Source organism: Schistocerca cancellata, chromosome 2 (assembly GCF_023864275.1).
Source record: "Schistocerca cancellata isolate TAMUIC-IGC-003103 chromosome 2, iqSchCanc2.1, whole genome shotgun sequence".
In the NCBI taxonomy this organism is placed as follows: Eukaryota; Metazoa; Arthropoda; class Insecta; order Orthoptera; family Acrididae; genus Schistocerca; species Schistocerca cancellata.
The window spans coordinates 497,786,505-497,805,928 of NC_064627.1; the positions used below are offsets into that span (position 1 = coordinate 497,786,505).

Consider the following 19,424-nt stretch of genomic DNA (forward strand, 5'->3'; position numbering starts at 1 on the left):
CTGCTTAGTCATTTTGCACTTCCTGTCGATCTCATTTTTGAGACGTTTGTATTCCTTTTTGCCTGCTTCATTTACTGCATTTTTATATTTTCTCCTTTCATCAATTAAATTCAATATTTCTTCTGTTACCCAAGGATTTCTACTAGCCCTCGTCTTTTTACCTACTTGATCCTCTGCTGCCTTCACTACTTCATCCCTCAAAGCTACCCATTCTTCTTCTACTGTATTTCTTTCCCCCATTCCTGTCAATTGTTCCCTTATGCTCTCCCTCTGGTTTTATCAGTTTGTCCAGGTCACATATCCTTAAATTATCACCTTTTTGCAGTTTCTTCAGTTTTAATCTACAGTTCATAACCAATAAGAACTACTGACGGCCTTGGGAGAACCAGCCCTGACAAAACTCTACCATCTGGTGAGCAAGATGTATGAGACAGGCGAAATATCCTCAGACTTCAAGAAGAATATAATAATTCCAATCCCAAAGAAAGCAGGTGATGACAGATGTGACAATTACCGAACTATCAGTTTAATAAGCCACAGCTGCAAAATACTAACGCGAATTCTTTACAGACGAATGGAAAAACTGGTAGAAGCCGACCTTGGGGAAGATCAGTTTGGATTCCGTAGAAATATTGGAACACGTGAGGCAATACTGACCCTACGACTTATCTTAGAAGATGGATTAAGGAAAGGCAAACCTACGTTTCTAGCATTTGTAGACTTAGAGAAAGCTTTTGACAATGTTGACTGGACAACTCTCTTTCAAATTCTAAAGGTGGCAGGGGTAAAACACAGGGAGCGAAAGGCTATTTACAATTTGTACAGAAACCAGATGGCAGTTATAAGAGTTGAGGGACATGAAAGGGAAGCAGCGGTTGGGAAGGGAGTGAGACATGGTTGCAGCCTCTCCCCAATGTTATTCAATCTGTATATTGAGCAAGCAGTAAAGGAAACAAAAGACAAATTCGGAGTAGGTATTAAAATCCATGGAGAAGAAATAAAAACTTTGAGGTTCGCCAATGATATTGTAATTCTGTCAGAGACAGCAAGGGACTTGGAAGAGCATTTGAACGGAATGGATAGTGTCTTGAAAGGAGGATATAAGATGAACATCAACAAAAGCAAAACGAGGATAATGGAATGTAGTCGAATTAAGTTGGGTGATGCTGAGGGAATTAGATTAGGAAATTAGACACTTAAAGTAGTAAAGGAGTTTTGCCATTTGGGGAGCAAAATAACTGATGATGGTCGAAGTAGAGAGGATATAAAATGTAGACTGGCAACGGGAAGGAAAGCCTTTCTGAAGAAGAGAAATTTGTTAACACCGAGTTTAGATTTAAGTGTCAGGAAGTCGTTTCTGAAAGTATTTGTATGGAGTGTAGCCATGTATGGAAGTGAAACATGGATGATAAACAGTCTGGACAAGAAGAGAATAGCAGCTTTCGAAATGTGATGCTACAGAAGAATGCTGAAGATTAGATGGGTAGATCACATAACTAATGAGGAGGTATTGAATAGAATTGGGGAGAAGAGGAGTTTGTGGCACAACTTGACAAGAAGAAGGGACCGGTTGGTAGGACTTTTCTGAGGCATCAAGGGATCACAAATTTAGCATTGGAGGGCAGCTTGGAGGGTAAAAATCGTAGACGGAGACCAAGAGATGAATACATTAAGCAGATTCAGAAGGATGTAGGTTGCAGTAAGTACTGGGAGATGAAGAAGCTTGCACAGGATAGAGTAGCATGGAGAGCTGCATCAAACCAGTCTCAGGACTGAAGACCACAACAACAACAATAATTATTTAATAATGGGAAATGCGAGAAATGTTATAAATGCTTGATAGGTTCCTGGGAATTACTCCGGATAATATTGTAGAAACCGCACAATATTTCAGCGAGACAACTGCCCGCCATCTTCAGGGGTACTGTCGCGCCACTTTTTTTGTTCTTTCTTTATTATGATTTCATTCCCCTGCCCCATATGGGCAGGGGAGGGCTGTCAGCGGCACAATCCGCCGCTCTTCATCCGAGTGACATGACAACTTAAAATAAGAATAAAATGTTACATACATAGGGCGATAAAAGAGGGGAACTTAAAATAGAATAATGGGAGAAAATGGAGGTAAAAATAGACTGACATGGAGACGTTCATGGAGGACAGTTAAAAGAGTCACCAGAAAGTTAAAAAAAACACAGTTGGCGATTCTTAAAACACAGAAGACACTGAATGGACATGCACAGGTTAATAGTCGGCCACAGTATTAAAAACACTCGAGAACAACACACTTAAAACCCACTTGGAGCACACACGATGAAGAATAAAACTGCCAGGTGGGACCTGCCGAGGGAAAAGTCAGAGAGGATGGAAAAGGAGGGGAGAGCAAGGGGCAGCAGGGGAAGCGGCGGGATGAAGAGAGGAGGAGCATCAGTGGGTACACGAAGAGGCAGGAGACATGTGGAGTGGGAGAAGACAGGGCAGGAGGGAGTGCAGAGACACTGAAAGGGGACACAAGAGAGGGAAGGGGAGTAGGAGGGGGAAGCCGCTCAGGAGGAGGGAGGGGGGAGGAGAGGGAGCCCTGAGGAGGAGGAAGATGGTGTTAGAGTTGGTAGGAAGGGAAGATGTCAGGGCGAAGCTCATCATCTGGGACGGGTAGATGGTGGAAGTTGCATTGGGAAAGGAGATGGAGGGTGTGGATCGAGTCGCTGAGAAGCTCGCCAATTTATATGCTGGCTTTCTAGAACAGCGCAGGCGCCAGCGGGGCATAACGTCATCGAAGACTAATCGTAGACAGCGTAGAATACCAGAGCCCTCTGCTGGAGAAACGGGTCGCGGTCTGCGAAAGCGCGCCGCGGCGCGGGAAAATGCGACCGGGAGCGACGGACCCCGTTCGTGCGCGCGAGGTGTTGGCGCGCAATTTAGGCATCTGCGCTAAGGCTTCCCATCTGCGTTGACTCGGTGCAGTTGCTAATCTGCGGCTGACGATTCCTTAATGCCACCAAGGCTCGCTCCGAGGCTTTGCTCAGGTGAAACCCCGTGTCTCTGTTTATTAGGTCCCTGCTTACATGTATTTCGACCGCCTTTTTGATGATGGAGTCCCAGTATGTGGAAGCATGCGAGAGGATCTTGGTTTCTTCATAATTCAAACCGTGTCCCGTGTCAAGGCAGTGTTCAGCAACCGCAGATTTCTCTGGCTGACCCAATCTCGTGTGACGTTTATGTTCGTCGCATCTGTCTTTGACAGTACGACACGCCTGGCCAATATGAGTCTTCCCACATTGGCACGGGATTTTATATATTCCTGGTCTCCTCAGGCCGAGGTTGTCTTTAACAGAGCCCAGCACTGATTGCACTCGTGCTGGAGGCCGGAAAACTGAAGATGGCGGGCAGTTGTCTCGCTGAAAAATGGTTCAAATGGCTCTGAGCACTACGGGACTTAACTGCTGTGGTCATCAGTCCCCTAGAACTTAGAACTACTTAAACCTAACTAACTTAAGGACATCACACACATCCATGCCCGAGGCACGATTCGAACCTGCGACCGTAGCACTCGCGCGTTTGCGGACTGAGTGCCTAGAACCGCTAGACCACCGCGGCCGGCCATCTCGCTGAAATACTGTGCGGTTTCTACAATATTATCCGGCGTAATTCCCGGGAACCTATCAAGCAGATGCAGCGCCGAGAAAGCCTCAAACAGCACAATGTTCAGTGTGGCCACCGTTGGCTGCACGGCAAACATCGACACGGTAGCCAAAGTTGTTCCGCACACGCAAGAGCGTATCTGCTGTTACTGAGTGCACGGCAAAAGTGATCCGGTTCCGCAGATCGTTCAGAGTGGTTGATAGAGGCGGGACGTAAACAGCTTGCTTCACATAACGCCATAAGAAATAGTCGCAGGGTGTAGATCAGGAGATCTCGGTGGCCAGAAGTGCAGAGCCAGATCCTAAAGTCCCCTGCGACCGATCTAGCGCAGGGAGTCATTGAAAAAGCCTCGTACATCATGGTGCCTATGGGGCGGAGGTCCATACTTACTGGAAAATGAAGTCCTGGGAATCTTCCATAACATGCGGGAACAGCCATTGTTCCATTATTCCCAGGTACATGACTGCCATTACAGTTCTTTCCGCAAAGAAAAATGTTCCATAAACCTTTCTACGGGTTACGGAACAAATCACGTTTATCTACGGTGAGTCTCTATCGTGTTGCAATGGCGAACGTGGATTTTCCAAACCCCATATGCGAACATTGTGGCCGGCCTGTGTGGCCGAGCGGTTCTAGGCGCTTCAGTCTGGAACCGCGCGACCGCCACGGTCGCAGGTTCGAATCCTACCTCGGGCATGTACGTGTGTGATGTCCTTAGGTTAGTTACGTTTAAGCAGTTCTAAGTTCTAGGGGACTGATGACCTCAGATGTTAAGTCCCTTAGTGCTCAGAACCATTCGAACATTGTGTCTGTTGACTTTTCCACTAAGGTGGAACGTCGCTTCTTCGCTGTAAATTACACGCTGCAGTAATGCATCATCCTCCATCTTTGCTAGCACATAACCACAAAATGCGAGACAATTTACTTTGTCATTGGGGCTAAGAGCCTGTACAAGCTGTAATCGGTAGGGCTTGTACAGCAAACGTCATCTCAGAATTTTCCATACAGTTGGTTGGGATATTCCAAGCCCTCGATTGGCTCTATTGGTCGACTTACTGCGACTGCGCACAAAACTTTCTTGAATCCGTCGGACATCGTCCTCTGACACAGGCGGTCGCTTGTGCTTTTTCCTTTGCACACACTCCCAGTCTGTTTAAACTGCTTAAACCAATGGCTAATGCTTTTGCGAGTTTGTGGTTGAATACCGAATTTGGTACGAAATGTCCACTGCACTGCAATTTGCGACTCACTTTTCGCGAACTCAAGAACGCAGAAAACCTTGTTCTCTAGAGTCGCCATCTCACTCACAACTGACAGTGAAACGGAATTACGGCCCTATTTCCGCGCGAACTCTACCTGCCACCTCTGAAACCATCACCGCCCTCCCGCCGCCGTCCGCCAAAAAACCTTGAAACTTCTTCTTTTCATTGGTATAAAGCTTGTTCGTTTTGGATTTGTACTTCAATACATACGAATTTTTGAAAATGGATCCGTCATTTAGAATAACCCTGTATATTAACGTAGCTAAGTCTGCTCCCACAACTAGCACTGGACTTCCAAAATTTTTGGTCATACACTGACAAAAATGGAAAGTCTTATTTACACCACGAACACCTTACCTAATGCTACCAAAGTGACAGACCACTATTTTCACGCTGTGGTGTACAGGATGTCCGTAATTAAAGCACTAGTTTCAAAACGCCGTAGAAAGAGACATAGAATGTCGTCAAATTTCAACAGCATACTATTGACGCAGGGGGAAACGTCAAGCAACAGAAAAATATTTAATGAAAATTTTACCAACAGATGGCGCTGTAACAGTCTTAACATAAATGGAATCAGCTACTAGTGGCAGCTGAATCGCAATACGATGCCTATGGTTTGAGTTTCACATAACACCATCCGTACTGATTGCACAACTTTGGCAGTCAACACTTGTGGTGCTGTTAGTTAGATTAGCCCATCCATCACAGCAAAGTCGTACACATCGGATGGAATGAACAGGTTTTTGAGTGTGCTGAAGCCAAAAACCGCATAAAAAGCAAAATGACATCGGTTTTTAAATGTCATAAGGCCAAAAACAGCGTAAAAAGCAAAAATCTGAGACTGCTGCAAGACATGTTCAATATGCTGTCCGTAGTTTTCTGCCGTAAGTTGAAATCGCGAAACAGCATGATTCACGGCAGATCGAAATGTCTGGAGGTAATTTTCAGAATGCGATGCTCATGCGTGCCTTCAATTCAGCTACGTTCATAACTGGACCACGGAACACATCTTTCATATAACCCTACAGCCAGGAGTCGCGTGGAATAAGATCAGGTGATCTCAGTACAGGCTGTATGGAAATAATGGCCGATAATTCTAGCATTTTCAAAATGCCTCTGCGGCGGCCACTACACTGGCTGTGCAATGTGCACAGGAGCGTCATCTTGCTTAAAAATTATCCTACCCACACATCCACGCTGTTGAAGGGTTGGAACGACGTTGGTGCGCAAAAGAGCCTCATAGCGTTTACCTGTGACAGTACAGGTAAAAGGACCGGCAGGACCGATCTCTCGAAAAAATACATCTCAACGATAAACGATGCCATCAACACCAATCACAAAGTCACCTTTGCAGAATGGGGTGGCACCAGTTGATGTGCGTGCGGATTTCTTGCTGCCCACATTCTGCAATACTGCATACTGACGTGTTCTTGGAATGGAAATGGGCTTCGTCTGTCCACAGAATGTTCCACGATCTTTCATTGTCCACTTCCATGCGAGCAAGAAATTCCAGAGTGAACGTTTGTCTTGCTGGCAGTCAGCAGGAAACAACTCCTGAACATGGGTGATTTTGTATGGACAGCAATGCTGCATGTTTCGTAGGATTTTATGCACCGTGCTCGCAGGCATCTCCAACGTTCTGGCAATTCCCCGTGAACTGCATGTTTGCACACCACCACTCGACCCATCCGCTGCACTGTGGTCGCATCTTCGACAGATGTCGGATCAACTGCTTTCCTCCCCCTGTCACGTTGCACTTCAAAAGAACCTGCATTTCCGAATTCTGTAAACATTTTCTCCAGACATTTAGCAGGCATATGACCAATGCCTTTTTTCATACCCTTGAGTTTCTCGAACTTCTGCAGGGCTAATGGCGCATAGGGGCCATTCTTGTAAAAGAGCTTTACCAGTAACGCGCGATCCTGCATGGAGACAGATGCAAAATGAGGAAGAGCCATGTGCCGCGCATCTGTTGACGTGCATATTGTGACGCTTACAGCGCCATATATTGTTTAAATTCTCCGTAGATTTGTTTTTTGTTCTATAACGTTTCCCCCTGCATCAATAATATACCGTTCAATTTTGACGTCATTCTGAGCAGTGGTTATCTTTCTACAGCGTTTTGAAACTGGAACTGTAATTATGGACACTCTGTATGTTGATCAAACGCCATCCTTGAGCTAGTTTACTTTCAGTACAGAAATAAGCCATTGTTACGGATGAAGAATGGTTTAAGTATACGGGACTGTAAATGAAACACGAACACCACCATAACGAACTGTCCTCGCGACAGTTGGCCCCTCTGTTGTTACGTTTCGATACTGTCACCGCTGAGACAGGGGAATATCATAGTGCCACATCACAGGTGCACGCAGTTGTTGGGTTATGTCCTTGGTTGTTGACGGACTTTACTAGTGTGTTCGTCCACCTTTTGGTTTGGAGGCAAGTAAAGAAGAGCAGAGAGGTGTGGTTCGTTTTCTGGTGGCTGGAGTGCTGGAGTACGTGAAAGTCATCGAACGGCGCACACCACTGAGAGATAATGCTCACCCAGGACAGGCCCATTGAGTCAGGGTTACCTGACGCAGGGAGATTGACGACTCATGAAACATGAAATCCGTGTTCAGGTCAGAATTAGACATGGCTCCGTGCATGCGGTCGTCAATGATCATTTGCATTATCGCAAAACATGCACGCAGCGGGTGCTGCACCACCTTACGGAAGGACAAAAGATAGACAGAATCTTCTCAACTCTGAGTCGTCTGTGGCGGTACCACGAGGAACAGCATGCATTTTTGCCCCATATCGTAACAGGGAACGAAACGTGACGCCACCATTTCGAGCCCTAGTGCAAACGGCATAGCAAACAGTGGAATCATTCCACGTCTCCTCCAACAACAAAAATCCAAAGTTGTTCACAGAAGTTCCGATAAGGTCATGATGACGCACATAACTGCAAGGCAATGTACACGCAGGACAGGTCCATCGAGCCACTACACCTAATATGGTGGGGGCAGATTGATGGCCTTATCCGGGAAAATCGACGACCTCCTTCTTCGATGGCAACTCTCTACTCGTCGACTTCCTCGAGCGTGGATCCATAGTCAACACCCACCGTTATGAAACCAGTCTGCACAAACTGCGATGCACCACAAAGTCAAAGCGCCCAAGAATGTTCTTGGACGGAATCATCCTGTTGCGTGATAACACAACACCCCCCGCCCCTCTTCGTGCTGCCGACTGGACGAAGTCTATGCTTTAGCGATTTGATTGGGAAACACTGCGACATCATTGGTACAGACTGGACCTTTTACATGTGATTTTCACATCTTTGGCCGTCCGAAGAAAGACATGCTTAGACGTCGGTTTCACTCTAAGAGAAAGTGCAAGAGTCTGTGCTGCTGTGGATCTATCAGCGGCCGACCATGTTCTACCAAACACAATTGACCATATCGTCTCCCAGTGGGATAAATGTCGTAACGCGTTTAATCATTACTTTTGAATGAAACCATACTGTAGTCCGGTTGTAGTGGGTGTTCGGTTTTGATTTGACTGCCCCTCATACATGGTGACTATTGGGCGTGTCTAAAGATAGTGGAAATTTTCAGTTGAACATCGCAACACAGCATGCCCACACGGCGTGCACGTTCAGCTTATTGCAACCCTTCAGACTGCGTGCAAGGTCGAATCATTGTCATGAGTGGCATAATAACAACGTAACAGATCACACAGAAAGCTGGCTGCTGTGCAATGATTGTGGAACAAATGGTGACGAGACGGAGTCAGGACAGCAGCGTGACAAGAAGAGTGGGTACGGAACTTTCTAGAATGACTACACCAAGAGACGACTGTAGAGTATTCGACAGGCTAAATACGAGTAATTATAATGTAGCCGAGTGGTCATCATGCATGACTGCCAAGCGGAGGACTTGGATTGAATTCTCGATACTGCCACTGATATTTACTTGGAGGGAGGGCACGAACGGGGGCACTCACCTTCGTGACGTCAATAGAGGAGCAACATGAGGAAGAAGAAGCATCTCCCCGGTCTGGAAAGCTGCCAACGGCTGGAAGTGCGTTTAACTAACCCCACACATTGCACGGCGCATCCAAATGACGCCTTTTGGCAAAAGCGGGGGGGGGGGGGGGGGGGGGTTGTCACGGCAGCCAGTCAGCACTGTATGGTCCGTCACAACTGGAATGCGGAGCTGGTCTGGAACAGGGACTGCGTTAATCTCGATCAGCTTTTATTATATTCGTCTTTCACAGTTGTGCATCACGCCTTCAATAAATTCCAAAGAGGTCATCATTTCCGAAAACGCTACCCACTTAGAATGAATATTTTTATTTTACTGAGCACTGCATCAGTTTTCAGCATTTGTGCCATTGTCAAGTGGTCGTATAGTAAGACACCTTACCAACGAAGTCAAATAAGACATAGTTACAAAACCTTAAGATCTACGTAACTAAACTGACTGTATTACTTAATAAATACAGCAACCAACCACTTTTTGTGTAGTTATGTTCATGCCAAGTCGCGTGCCCGGATTTTACCCGTCTTCAACTAGTGTAATAAACTTAGATCTTCGTCAATACAACGTTTTTATCGACTGCATTTTCAACGTTGAAGTTTCCCTGCCCAAAATAATAAACCGTTTGTCTACCACGTATTCTGAGTTGTATAGTTATACATTTAATTAACAGTCAGGTGCACTTGTTTTAATTTTGTACTTTGTAGCTCCTTTTTTCCCGAGGATATGCACAGTAAAAACACTTTGTTTCACTGATGTGCTTATGGTAAAACCCCGAAACGCATCTTGGTATAAGTATAGCTATACTACCGTTCCCAATATACATATTTATCCGTCAACGAAATTTATCATAAATAATATTTTTCTTTTTCAAACTAACCACTGTTTCATGGATTCAATACTAGAAATTATAATATGCTTCATAAAAATTTAGACACATACTTCTGTCCAGACACATTTTCAGTAATTTACCAGCAGTCATATAAAGTTTTACTACCAATAAAGTTCAGTTTAAGAGGAATCTGAAGAATTTATTAGAGGTTACCAGCTTCTACTCCATCAACGAATTTCTTAGTGGAACCTACTGATGTGTAATGGTATAGTGGAAATGGAAGTTTCAGGAAACGTATACCATCACTGGTGATTCCGGTTTTGCCATACAATACACATTCACTAGAGATAGTGCACCATCGATAGGGAAGGTATATCTTCGCCACCAAGAGGCAAGGAATGTGAACCATGGTTGCAATAACAAACCGTAGTTATCTTTTGAAGGTTGCATATTATGAGCTGCAATTTAAAAACATAGTCAACTTATATAAAATTCATGTATTTCAGAAATTATGTGTACCATGACGCTTAGAATTGCACAGTAGTGCACAATACATTTTCCTTTTTGCAAAAACATCTTCAGAGCCTGACATTTGTGCTGGCAGTTCCATTCAAACAACAAATAACAACGGTGGTGTAAAGTCACTAAGATCCTTTTCAGGCTTTGGCTGATTAGTAGCTGGTTACATTGGTGACGATGGTTTCTCTGGTGTCGACAGATCGGCGAATGGAACCTGCAGGGACTGCCCAACGACGAGCTGTCCATACAGAATGGTATCATCGTAACCAAGGCAGCCCGCTACCCGCTGCTGATTGACCCACAGACTCAGGGCAAGTCGTGGATCCGCAACAAGGAGAAGGACAACGAGCTGCAGATCACCACGCTCTCCCACAAGTACTTCCGAAATCACGTCGAGGACTGCGTGTCGTTGGGAAGGCCCTTGCTGATCGAGGACGTGGGCGAGGAACTCGACCCCATGCTCGACAACGTACTCGAGAAGAATCACATCAAGATGGGATCCACTTACAAGGTACAGCTTTCACTACATCGTATTCAGCGAGACACCATGTGTGTGTGTGTGTGTGTGTGTGTGTGTGCGTGTGTGTATCAGACGATATACAATGCGTCCGAGAAACCTCTGAACCCCTAGGTCAAAGCAGCATATTGTGTGTTGATGAATTTACATGTATAAACTATGTACTCAGCAAATTTGTATATGCACCATTGTACCATACACAGCGATCTATGCGTCTACATGCTTTGCGTGAGACGTGTGGAGCATCTCAGGAGTTTAGCTCCGAAAGTCTTCCTCAACACTTTTTCGCAATTCCTCCAGCTTTGAATCACATGATATTTGACTATTCCCCATGGCGTAATGGTCATTTAAATCCGACTGGAGATGTTGCTGGACCATACGCAATCCAGCACACTCGACATTGTTCATCAAGGAACTCATGTACATCTGAAAGTGTGCTGGTGCCCCACCCCGCTGCAGCCACACATTATCCATGATTCCCTTGTCTTCGAACTGAGCTATTAACCATATATGCAACATGTCCAAATAAGAACTTTCATTCTACATTTACTTCAAACAAGTACCCTTCAAAAAATATAGTGCGAGCAGATGTGGTGGCATCTCGGCTCGTATCATAACATGAAACGGGTTCGTTTTCAACTCTTGCACGTAACACAGCTTTTCCTTACACCAGAACACTACATTCTTCCTGTGTGAACTACACTCCTGGAAATGGAAAAAAGAACACATTGACACCGGTGTGTCAGACCCACCATACTTGCTCCGGACACTGCGAGGGGGCTGTACAAGCAATGATCACACGCACGGCACAGCGGACACACCAGGAACCGCGGTGTTGGCCGTCGAATGGCGCTAGCTGCGCAGCATTTGTGCACCGCCGCCGTCAGTGTCAGCCAGTTTGCCGTGGCATACGGAGCTCCATCGCAGTCTTTAACACTGGTAGCATGCCGCGACAGCGTGGACGTGAACCGTATGTGCAGTTGACGGACTTTGAGCGAGGGCGTATAGTGGGCATGCGGGAGGCCGGGTGGACGTACCGCCGAATTGCTCAACACGTGGGGCGTGAGGTCTCCACAGTACATCGATGTTGTCGCCAGTGGTCGGCGGAAGGTGCACGTGCCCGTCGACCTGGGACCGGACCGCAGCGACGCACGGATGCACGCCAAGACCGTAGGATCCTACGCAGTGCCGTAGGGGACCGCACCGTCACTTCCCAGCAAATTAGGGACACTGTTGCTCCTGGGGTATCGGCGAGGACCATTCGCAACCGTCTCCATGAAGCTGGGCTACGGTCCCGCACACCGTTAGGCCGTCTTCCGCTCACGCCCCAACATCGTGCAGCCCGCCTCCAGTGGTGTCGCGACAGGCGTGAATGGAGGAACGAATGGAGACGTGTCGTCTTCAGCGATGAGAGTCGCTTCTGCCTTGGTGCCAATGATGGTCGTATGCGTGTTTGGCGCCGTGCAGGTGAGCGCCACAATCAGGACTGCATACGACCGAGGCACACAGGGCCAACACCCGGCATCATGGTGTGGGGAGCGATCTCCTACACTGGCCGTACACCACTGGTGATCGTCGAGGGGACACTGAATAGTGCACGGTACATCCAAACCGTCATCGAACCCATCGTTCTACCATTCCTAGACCAGCAAGGGAACTTGCTGTTCCAACAGGACAATGCACGTCCGCATTTATCCCGTGCCACCCAACGTGCTCTAGAAGGTGTAAGTCAACTACCCTGGCCAGCAAGATCTCCGGATCTGTCCCCCATTGAGCATGTTTGGGACTGGATGAAGCGTCGTCTCATGCGGTCTGCACGTCCAGCACGAACGCTGGTCCAACTGAGGCGCCAGGTGGAAATGGCATGGCAAGCCGTTCCACAGGACTACATCCAGCATCTCTACGATCGTCTCAATGGGAGAATAGCAGCCTGCATTGCTGCGAAAGGTGGATATACACTGTACTAGTGCCGACATTGTGCATGCTCTGTTGCCTGTGTCTATGTGCCTGTGGTTCTGTCAGTGTGATCATGTGATGTATCTGACCCCAGGAATGTGTCAATAAAGTTTCCCCTTCCTGGGACAATGAATTCACGGTGTTCTTATTTCAATTTCCAGGAGTGTATGATATATCGCACATTCATCAAAAAATAACACTCTTAAGCTAGACACGGCATTTGGAAATCGGGCCAAGAAAGCATGGCAGACTGGAATTTGCTACTCTGTAATTTATTCACAATATCGCTCCATATCATTTCGTCTTAACATGTTTTTTATAACGTGGTCAGCCGCTGTTTTACGAATGGATTTCATACCCTCCGTCATGCGCTGTTTGGTGTCTTTCGGATAGTGTATGTAGATGTAGACCCTGGTTCATACTCGCGGTAACCTTAGAAATTGAGTCCAAGTCGTGGCACGAAAAACATCCCTTAAACATCATAGAACCACCATTGATCTGAAGTACGCCCTCGGGAGACTGCAGGTTCGTCGGGTCGTCAGTGCACTCTACGCCTCATCATTTGAAAAGAGGCAAATCGCGACTCGTCTGACCACACTACATGCCTCTATTGTCTGTTGTTTTGTCCACTGATGAAGTGTAGCTGCATGTAGCACCGTGAGCAGTTCTCTTTTGCGCCGTTCGTTCGGAAACTATTTGAGATGTACCTGCGTTCACTGACAGCAGCATTACCTGATATCTCTGCAACTGGTTGCCACTGACAGGGCGTGACACTCGTTTGCGGTTAGAAACTTTTTACAATCACTGTTCTTACACTACATTACGGGACTGGTGACCCTGTAGTTCGATCCCTTTCTCTCCAAACCAACCAACCAACCACTACGTTATATGACTGCAATTATCACACTATTCCTGAGAGATATGTTGGACAGTCTGACTAGATACACTAACAAATCTGGCAGCCTCATTCGTGGTGTGGTCATGGGCGTGTCCAAATAAGATAGAACCTTTTGCAATTTTTTTCACGTGTCCACATCGTTTCGAATGCGCTGACTCCATACAACTGTCTGGCACATGAACGCCACTCCATTCCCACGACATAGCGCTGGAGTGTCAATGACCGCCCAATACCAGCTCTACACTACAGTGCCTACAGCGTTCCAAAGCGACCAGTGTGCTCTCTTAATGGGGGCAACTATCATTTTATCCAGTGAGTTTATAGTAAAATACTAGGTGTAAATATACGAATTTGCATGTTGCAGGTGAAAGTGGGAGACAAAGAGGTGGATGTGAACGACGATTTCCGGATGTACATCACGACGAAGTTGGCCAACCCGGCGTACACGCCGGAGATAGCGGCGCGCACATCGATCATCGACTTCACGGTGACGATGAAAGGCCTGGAGGACCAGCTGCTGGGTCGCGTCATCCTGTCTGAGAAGAGAGAGCTCGAGACGGAGCGAACGGCGCTCATCACCGACGTCACCGCCAACAAGCGCAAGATGCAGGCGAGTTTTTTTGCTTCATTGTAGTAACCTATGGTTCATAGATGACGATCTTCTGTAGTCTCAGCAAACTCTTAAGCTCCCTTTACATCGAAACGCATTCGTATGCAATGTTCAGGGGTGACTATGTACTCTTTCCGGCGTATTAACAGATCAGATTCTTGTCGGATCTTCAGCCGGATCAAACTGTCATCTGCACACAATATTTCCGCGGTCCACCTGGCCATCAGCATTAGGCGAGGAAAGCTAAAGCGCTCTGGCCGATAACTGATTCAAACCGTGAACGACGAAACTTTTACGTGCAACGAAAATACGAAAGCGCACGCGCTAAGGTAAAGCTCAAGAGCTCAATCGTTGCTGATACACCCTGGCGCATGAAGAGTTGCAGCGCCTCCAGTGGTGAATACTGACGAAAAAAAGATTTATCGTTAAAAATTATTACTCGTAGCCGGCCGATTCAGATGCCGTTGTTTCTTCATATCTGATAAAACAGGATTCCTGATTTTACTTATCGTTATCCATTCTCACGGTTAGTTTGATTTCGACAGCTTCTTTTAAAACACAATCCCAGTTACGCGAGGTGTTTGCAACCACTAGGTCTCATTGTATAGCATCCTATGTCCCTCTGTAAGACAGTGCTCAGCCACCGCAGATTTGTCAGATTGTAATAACCGCGTATGGCGATGATGGTCAACACATCTGTCATTTACGGTACGGATAGTTTGGCCAATGTATATTTTACCGCACTCATACGGTATTTTGTAGACTCCAGGATTCCTCAGACCTAAATCGTCCTTAATAGAGCCCAGAAGTGCTCTAATCTTAGCTTGCGGACGGAACACACATCTGATTTCATGTTTCAGACCCTTACCTATTTTGGCAGACACGTCACCAGTGTATGGAAGGAAAGCCACAGAACTAAAAGTATCTTCAGACGGTTTAGGTAACGATCCGAAGTCGAAAGCACGTCGAATCTGTCTGTCCGTATAACCGTTATGATTAAACACGTCCTTAAGATGTTGCAGCTATTGTGGTAAACGTAAAATGATGGATGACAGCTGGTAGCATGTAAATATTTATCAGTAAGTTTTTGTAGGTGTAAATTCGTTCAGTCTGTAGCGCAGTAGCTGCTAATTTCTTTTATTTTGAAAAGAACCGTCCCTCCGAGTAGTAAGCTAGTCTGTCAGGTAGCAGCTCTCAGATGATTCACATCTAAGAGCGGCAAGTTAAGTACTTATCTTTTTATTGCGTTTTCCTCGTAGTACGTTTATTAAATTTTGTGTGTGTTTTTCTGTTTAAGAGGTTCAATCTCGCGTTTTTGTGAAGGTAAATTCACTCAGTCTGTAGCGCAATAGCTTCTCACTGAATATCCAGCTACATAGCTCATTAACACATCAGCGCCCATTTGTGACACAGCTGGATGGTAGCAAGTCGCATATTCAGGATTCCGTCTGCTTTTATACACTCCTGGAAATGGAAAAAAGAACACATTGACACCGGTGTGTCAGACCCACCATACTTGCTCCGGACACTGCGAGAGGGCTGTACAAGCAATGATCACACGCACGGCACAGTGGACACACCAGGAACCGCGGTGTTGGCCGTCGAATGGCGCTAGCTGCGCAGCATTTGTGCACCGCCGCCGTCAGTGTCAGCCAGTTTGCCATGGCATACGGAGCTCCATCGCAGTCTTTAACACTGGTAGCATGCCGCGACAGCGTGGACGTGAACCGTATGTGCAGTTGACGGACTTTGAGCGAGGGCGTATAGTGGGCATGCGGGAGGCCGGGTGGACGTACCGCCGAATTGCTCAACACGTGGGGCGTGAGGTCTCCACAGTACATCGATGTTGTCGCCAGTGGTCGGCGGAAGGTGCACGTGCCCGTCGACCTGGGACCGGACCGCAGCGACGCACGGATGCACGCCAAGACCGTAGGATCCTACGCAGTGCCGTAGGGGACCGCACCGCCACTTCCCAGCAAATTAGGGACACTGTTGCTCCTGGGGTATCGGCGAGGACCATTCGCAACCGTCTCCATGAAGCTGGGCTACGGTCCCGCACACCGTTAGGCCGTCTTCCGCTCACGCCCCAACATCGTGCAGCCCGCCTCCAGTGGTGTCGCGACAGGCGTGAATGGAGGGACGAATGGAGACGTGTCGTCTTCAGCGATGAAAGTCGCTTCTGCCTTGGTGCCAATGATGGTCGTATGCGTGTTTGGCGCCGTGCAGGTGAGCGCCACAATCAGGACTGCATACGACCGAGGCACACAGGGCCAACACCCGGCATCATGGTGTGGGGAGCGATCTCCTACACTGGCCGTACACCACTGGTGATCGTCGAGGGGACACTGAATAGTGCACGGTACATCCAAACCGTCATCGAACCCATCGTTCTACCATTCCTAGACCGGCAAGGGAACTTGCTGTTCCAACAGGACAATGCACGTCCGCATGTATCCCGTGCCACCCAACGTGCTCTAGAAGGTGTAAGTCAACTACCCTGGCCAGCAAGATCTCCGGATCTGTCCCCCATTGAGCATGTTTGGGACTGGATGAAGCGTCGTCTCACGCGGTCTGCACGTCCAGCACGAACGCTGGTCCAACTGAGGCGCCAGGTGGAAATGGCATGGCAAGCCGTTCCACAGGACTACATCCAGCATCTCTACGATCGTCTCCATGGGAGAATAGCAGCCTGCATTACTGCGAAAAGTGGATATACACTGTAGTAGTGCCGACATTGTGCATGCTCTGTTGCCTGTGTCTATGTGCCTGTGGTTCTGTCAGTGTGATCATGTGATGTATCTGACCCCAGGAATGTGTCAATAAAGTTTCCCCTTCCTGGGACAATGAATTCACGGTGTTCTTATTTCAATTTCCAGGAGTGTAGTTTACTCAGTGAGTCGTGCTAGGATGGTTAGGAGAGTGTATGCTGTGTGCGGACGCAGGCGGAGCTGGTCGCAGTTCACGAACAGATGAATGCGCTTTTGGCTACCGTCAGTCACCTTCAGACTGTGGTGGTGGCCGAGAATCTGGCTTGTCACACGGGACACCTCAGGTGTCGCTTGTTTTTCCCATGGGCTCTGCTTCCGTGGTACCTCCTAGTGCACCCGAAGGGGTGCAGTGGATCCACCCTCGCAGCAGGGTGAAAGGCAGTTCACAGCGCTCGAGGCAGAGGGCCAATGAGGAAACTAGCCACCTGGCCTCGCCCATTCACCCTGTGAGTAGGCAAATAGCTGCTTCTTCACTAGGGTCCAAGCAGGCACACGGAGGGAGGGGTTTACTAGTTGTCGGGAGCTCCAATGTTAGGCGCGTTATGGAGCCCGTTAGGCAGATAGTGTTCATGGATGGAAAGAAAGCCAATGTGTGCTCGCTATGTCTGCCGGGAGACCTCATCCAACATGTGGAGGTGGCCTTGCCTGCGGCTATAGTCTATGCAGGATGCAGTCGTGTGCAAGTTGTGGCTCATGTCAGCACCAATGATGCCTGTCACATGGGTTCTGAGGCCATCCTCAGTTCATACACGTGGCTGGTGGACGTTGTGAATACTTCTGGCCTCGCGTTTGGGGTGCAAGCATAGCACAGAGTTTGCATCATTGTTCCCAGAGTTGATTTAGAGTCCTCTGATTTGGAGCCGAGCGGAGGGTCTCTACCAAAGGCTTCGTCGACTCAGTGGCGTCTTAGCTACAGATTGCTAGACCTGCATTATCGTGTGGGCATTTGTAGACAGATTAGAGGCCATAGGAGGAGGAATGTTCATTGCAGTTGACGAAAATATTGTCTCTATTGAGGTCGAAATTGAATGTGAAAGTGAAGTTATCAGGTCGTGTATAACAGGTGTAGGTGAAACCAAGTTAATTGCTTGATATTTTTACCAGCCATTCGATGCCGCTGTGACAATTCTAGAGTCATCCAAAGACAGTCTACGGTCAGTAACGCGTAAATACGCAGATCATGCAATACTAGTTGGAGGCGACTTCAACCTACAGAGTATAGACTGGGATGCCTATGGATTTACTGCGTGGTGTGCAGACATACAGACGTGCGAAATACTGTTTAACATGTTTTCTGAATACTGTCTTGAGCATCTGTCTCGGCAGCCCACACTCAATGGAAATAGACCTTGTAGATACAAATAGACCGGACCTTATTGACAGTGTCAGTATGGAAACGAGGACTGGCAATCATGTCATTATAGCAATTATAGTTACGAAAGATAATAAATCAGTCAACAAGGCTAGGAGAGTATTTCTGCTACACAGAGCAGATAAGCAGTTGTTTGCGTCTCACGTAGACAGTGAATTACATCACTTAGTTCCAGTAAGATGGACGTAGAGGAATTATGGACAAAGTTTAAGCAGTTTGTAAATCGTGGTCTGGAGATTTATGTGCCTAGTAAGTGGATAAAGGATGAAGAGACCAACCTTTCTCTTTTCTCACATGATATGCTGCGATCTATGGATGAAGGGCAACAGACTGAACCCACATAATTCCGGAAAGCGTTTGACACGATGCCCCATTGTAGGCTATAAACGAAGGTACGAACGTATGGAGTAAGCTCACAGATATGTGAGTCGCTCAGAAACTTCTTAAGTAACAAACCCAGTGTGTTGTCCTCGACGCAACTGTTCATCAGAGACAAGGGTATCGTCAGGAGTGCCCCAGGAAAGTGTGTGTGATAGGACCGCTGTGGTTCTCTACATACATAAATGATTTGGCGGACAGGGTGGGCTGCAATCTGCAGTTGTTTGTTGATGATGTCGTGGTTTATGGTAAGTTGTCGAAGTTGAGTGTGTGTAGGAAGATACAAGACGACTTAGACAAAATTTCTAGTTAGTGTGATGAATGGCAGCTAGCCCTAAATGAGGAAAAATATAAGATAATACGCATGAGTAGGAAGAACCAACGTGTAATGTTCGAATACAGTATTCCAAGTGTCCAGCTTGACACAGCCAAGTCGTTTAAATATCTGGACGTAACGTTGCAAAGCGATATGAGGTGGAGCGAGCATGTGAAAACTGTGGCAGGGAAGACAAATGGTCAACTTCGGTTTACTAGGAGAGTATTAGGAAAGAGTGGTTCACCTGTAAAGGAGACCGCATTAGGACGCTGGTGTGACCTATTCTTGAATACTGCTCGAGGGTTTTGGATGCGTATCAGGTCAGA

General features: G+C 47.2%; 1 protein-coding gene across 1 annotated transcript in view; it reads left to right on the forward strand.

Annotated features, from left to right (window-relative positions):
• LOC126155690 (dynein axonemal heavy chain 8-like) overlaps positions 1–19,424 on the forward strand; it is a 622,476-nt gene that overhangs the window by 414,521 nt on the left and 188,531 nt on the right. Inside the window, exons 34-35 of the mRNA XM_049916245.1 lie at positions 10,483–10,794; positions 14,019–14,264. Coding sequence (XP_049772202.1) covers positions 10,483–10,794; positions 14,019–14,264 — 558 coding nt within the window. The remainder of the gene's footprint in view (positions 1–10,482; positions 10,795–14,018; positions 14,265–19,424) is intronic.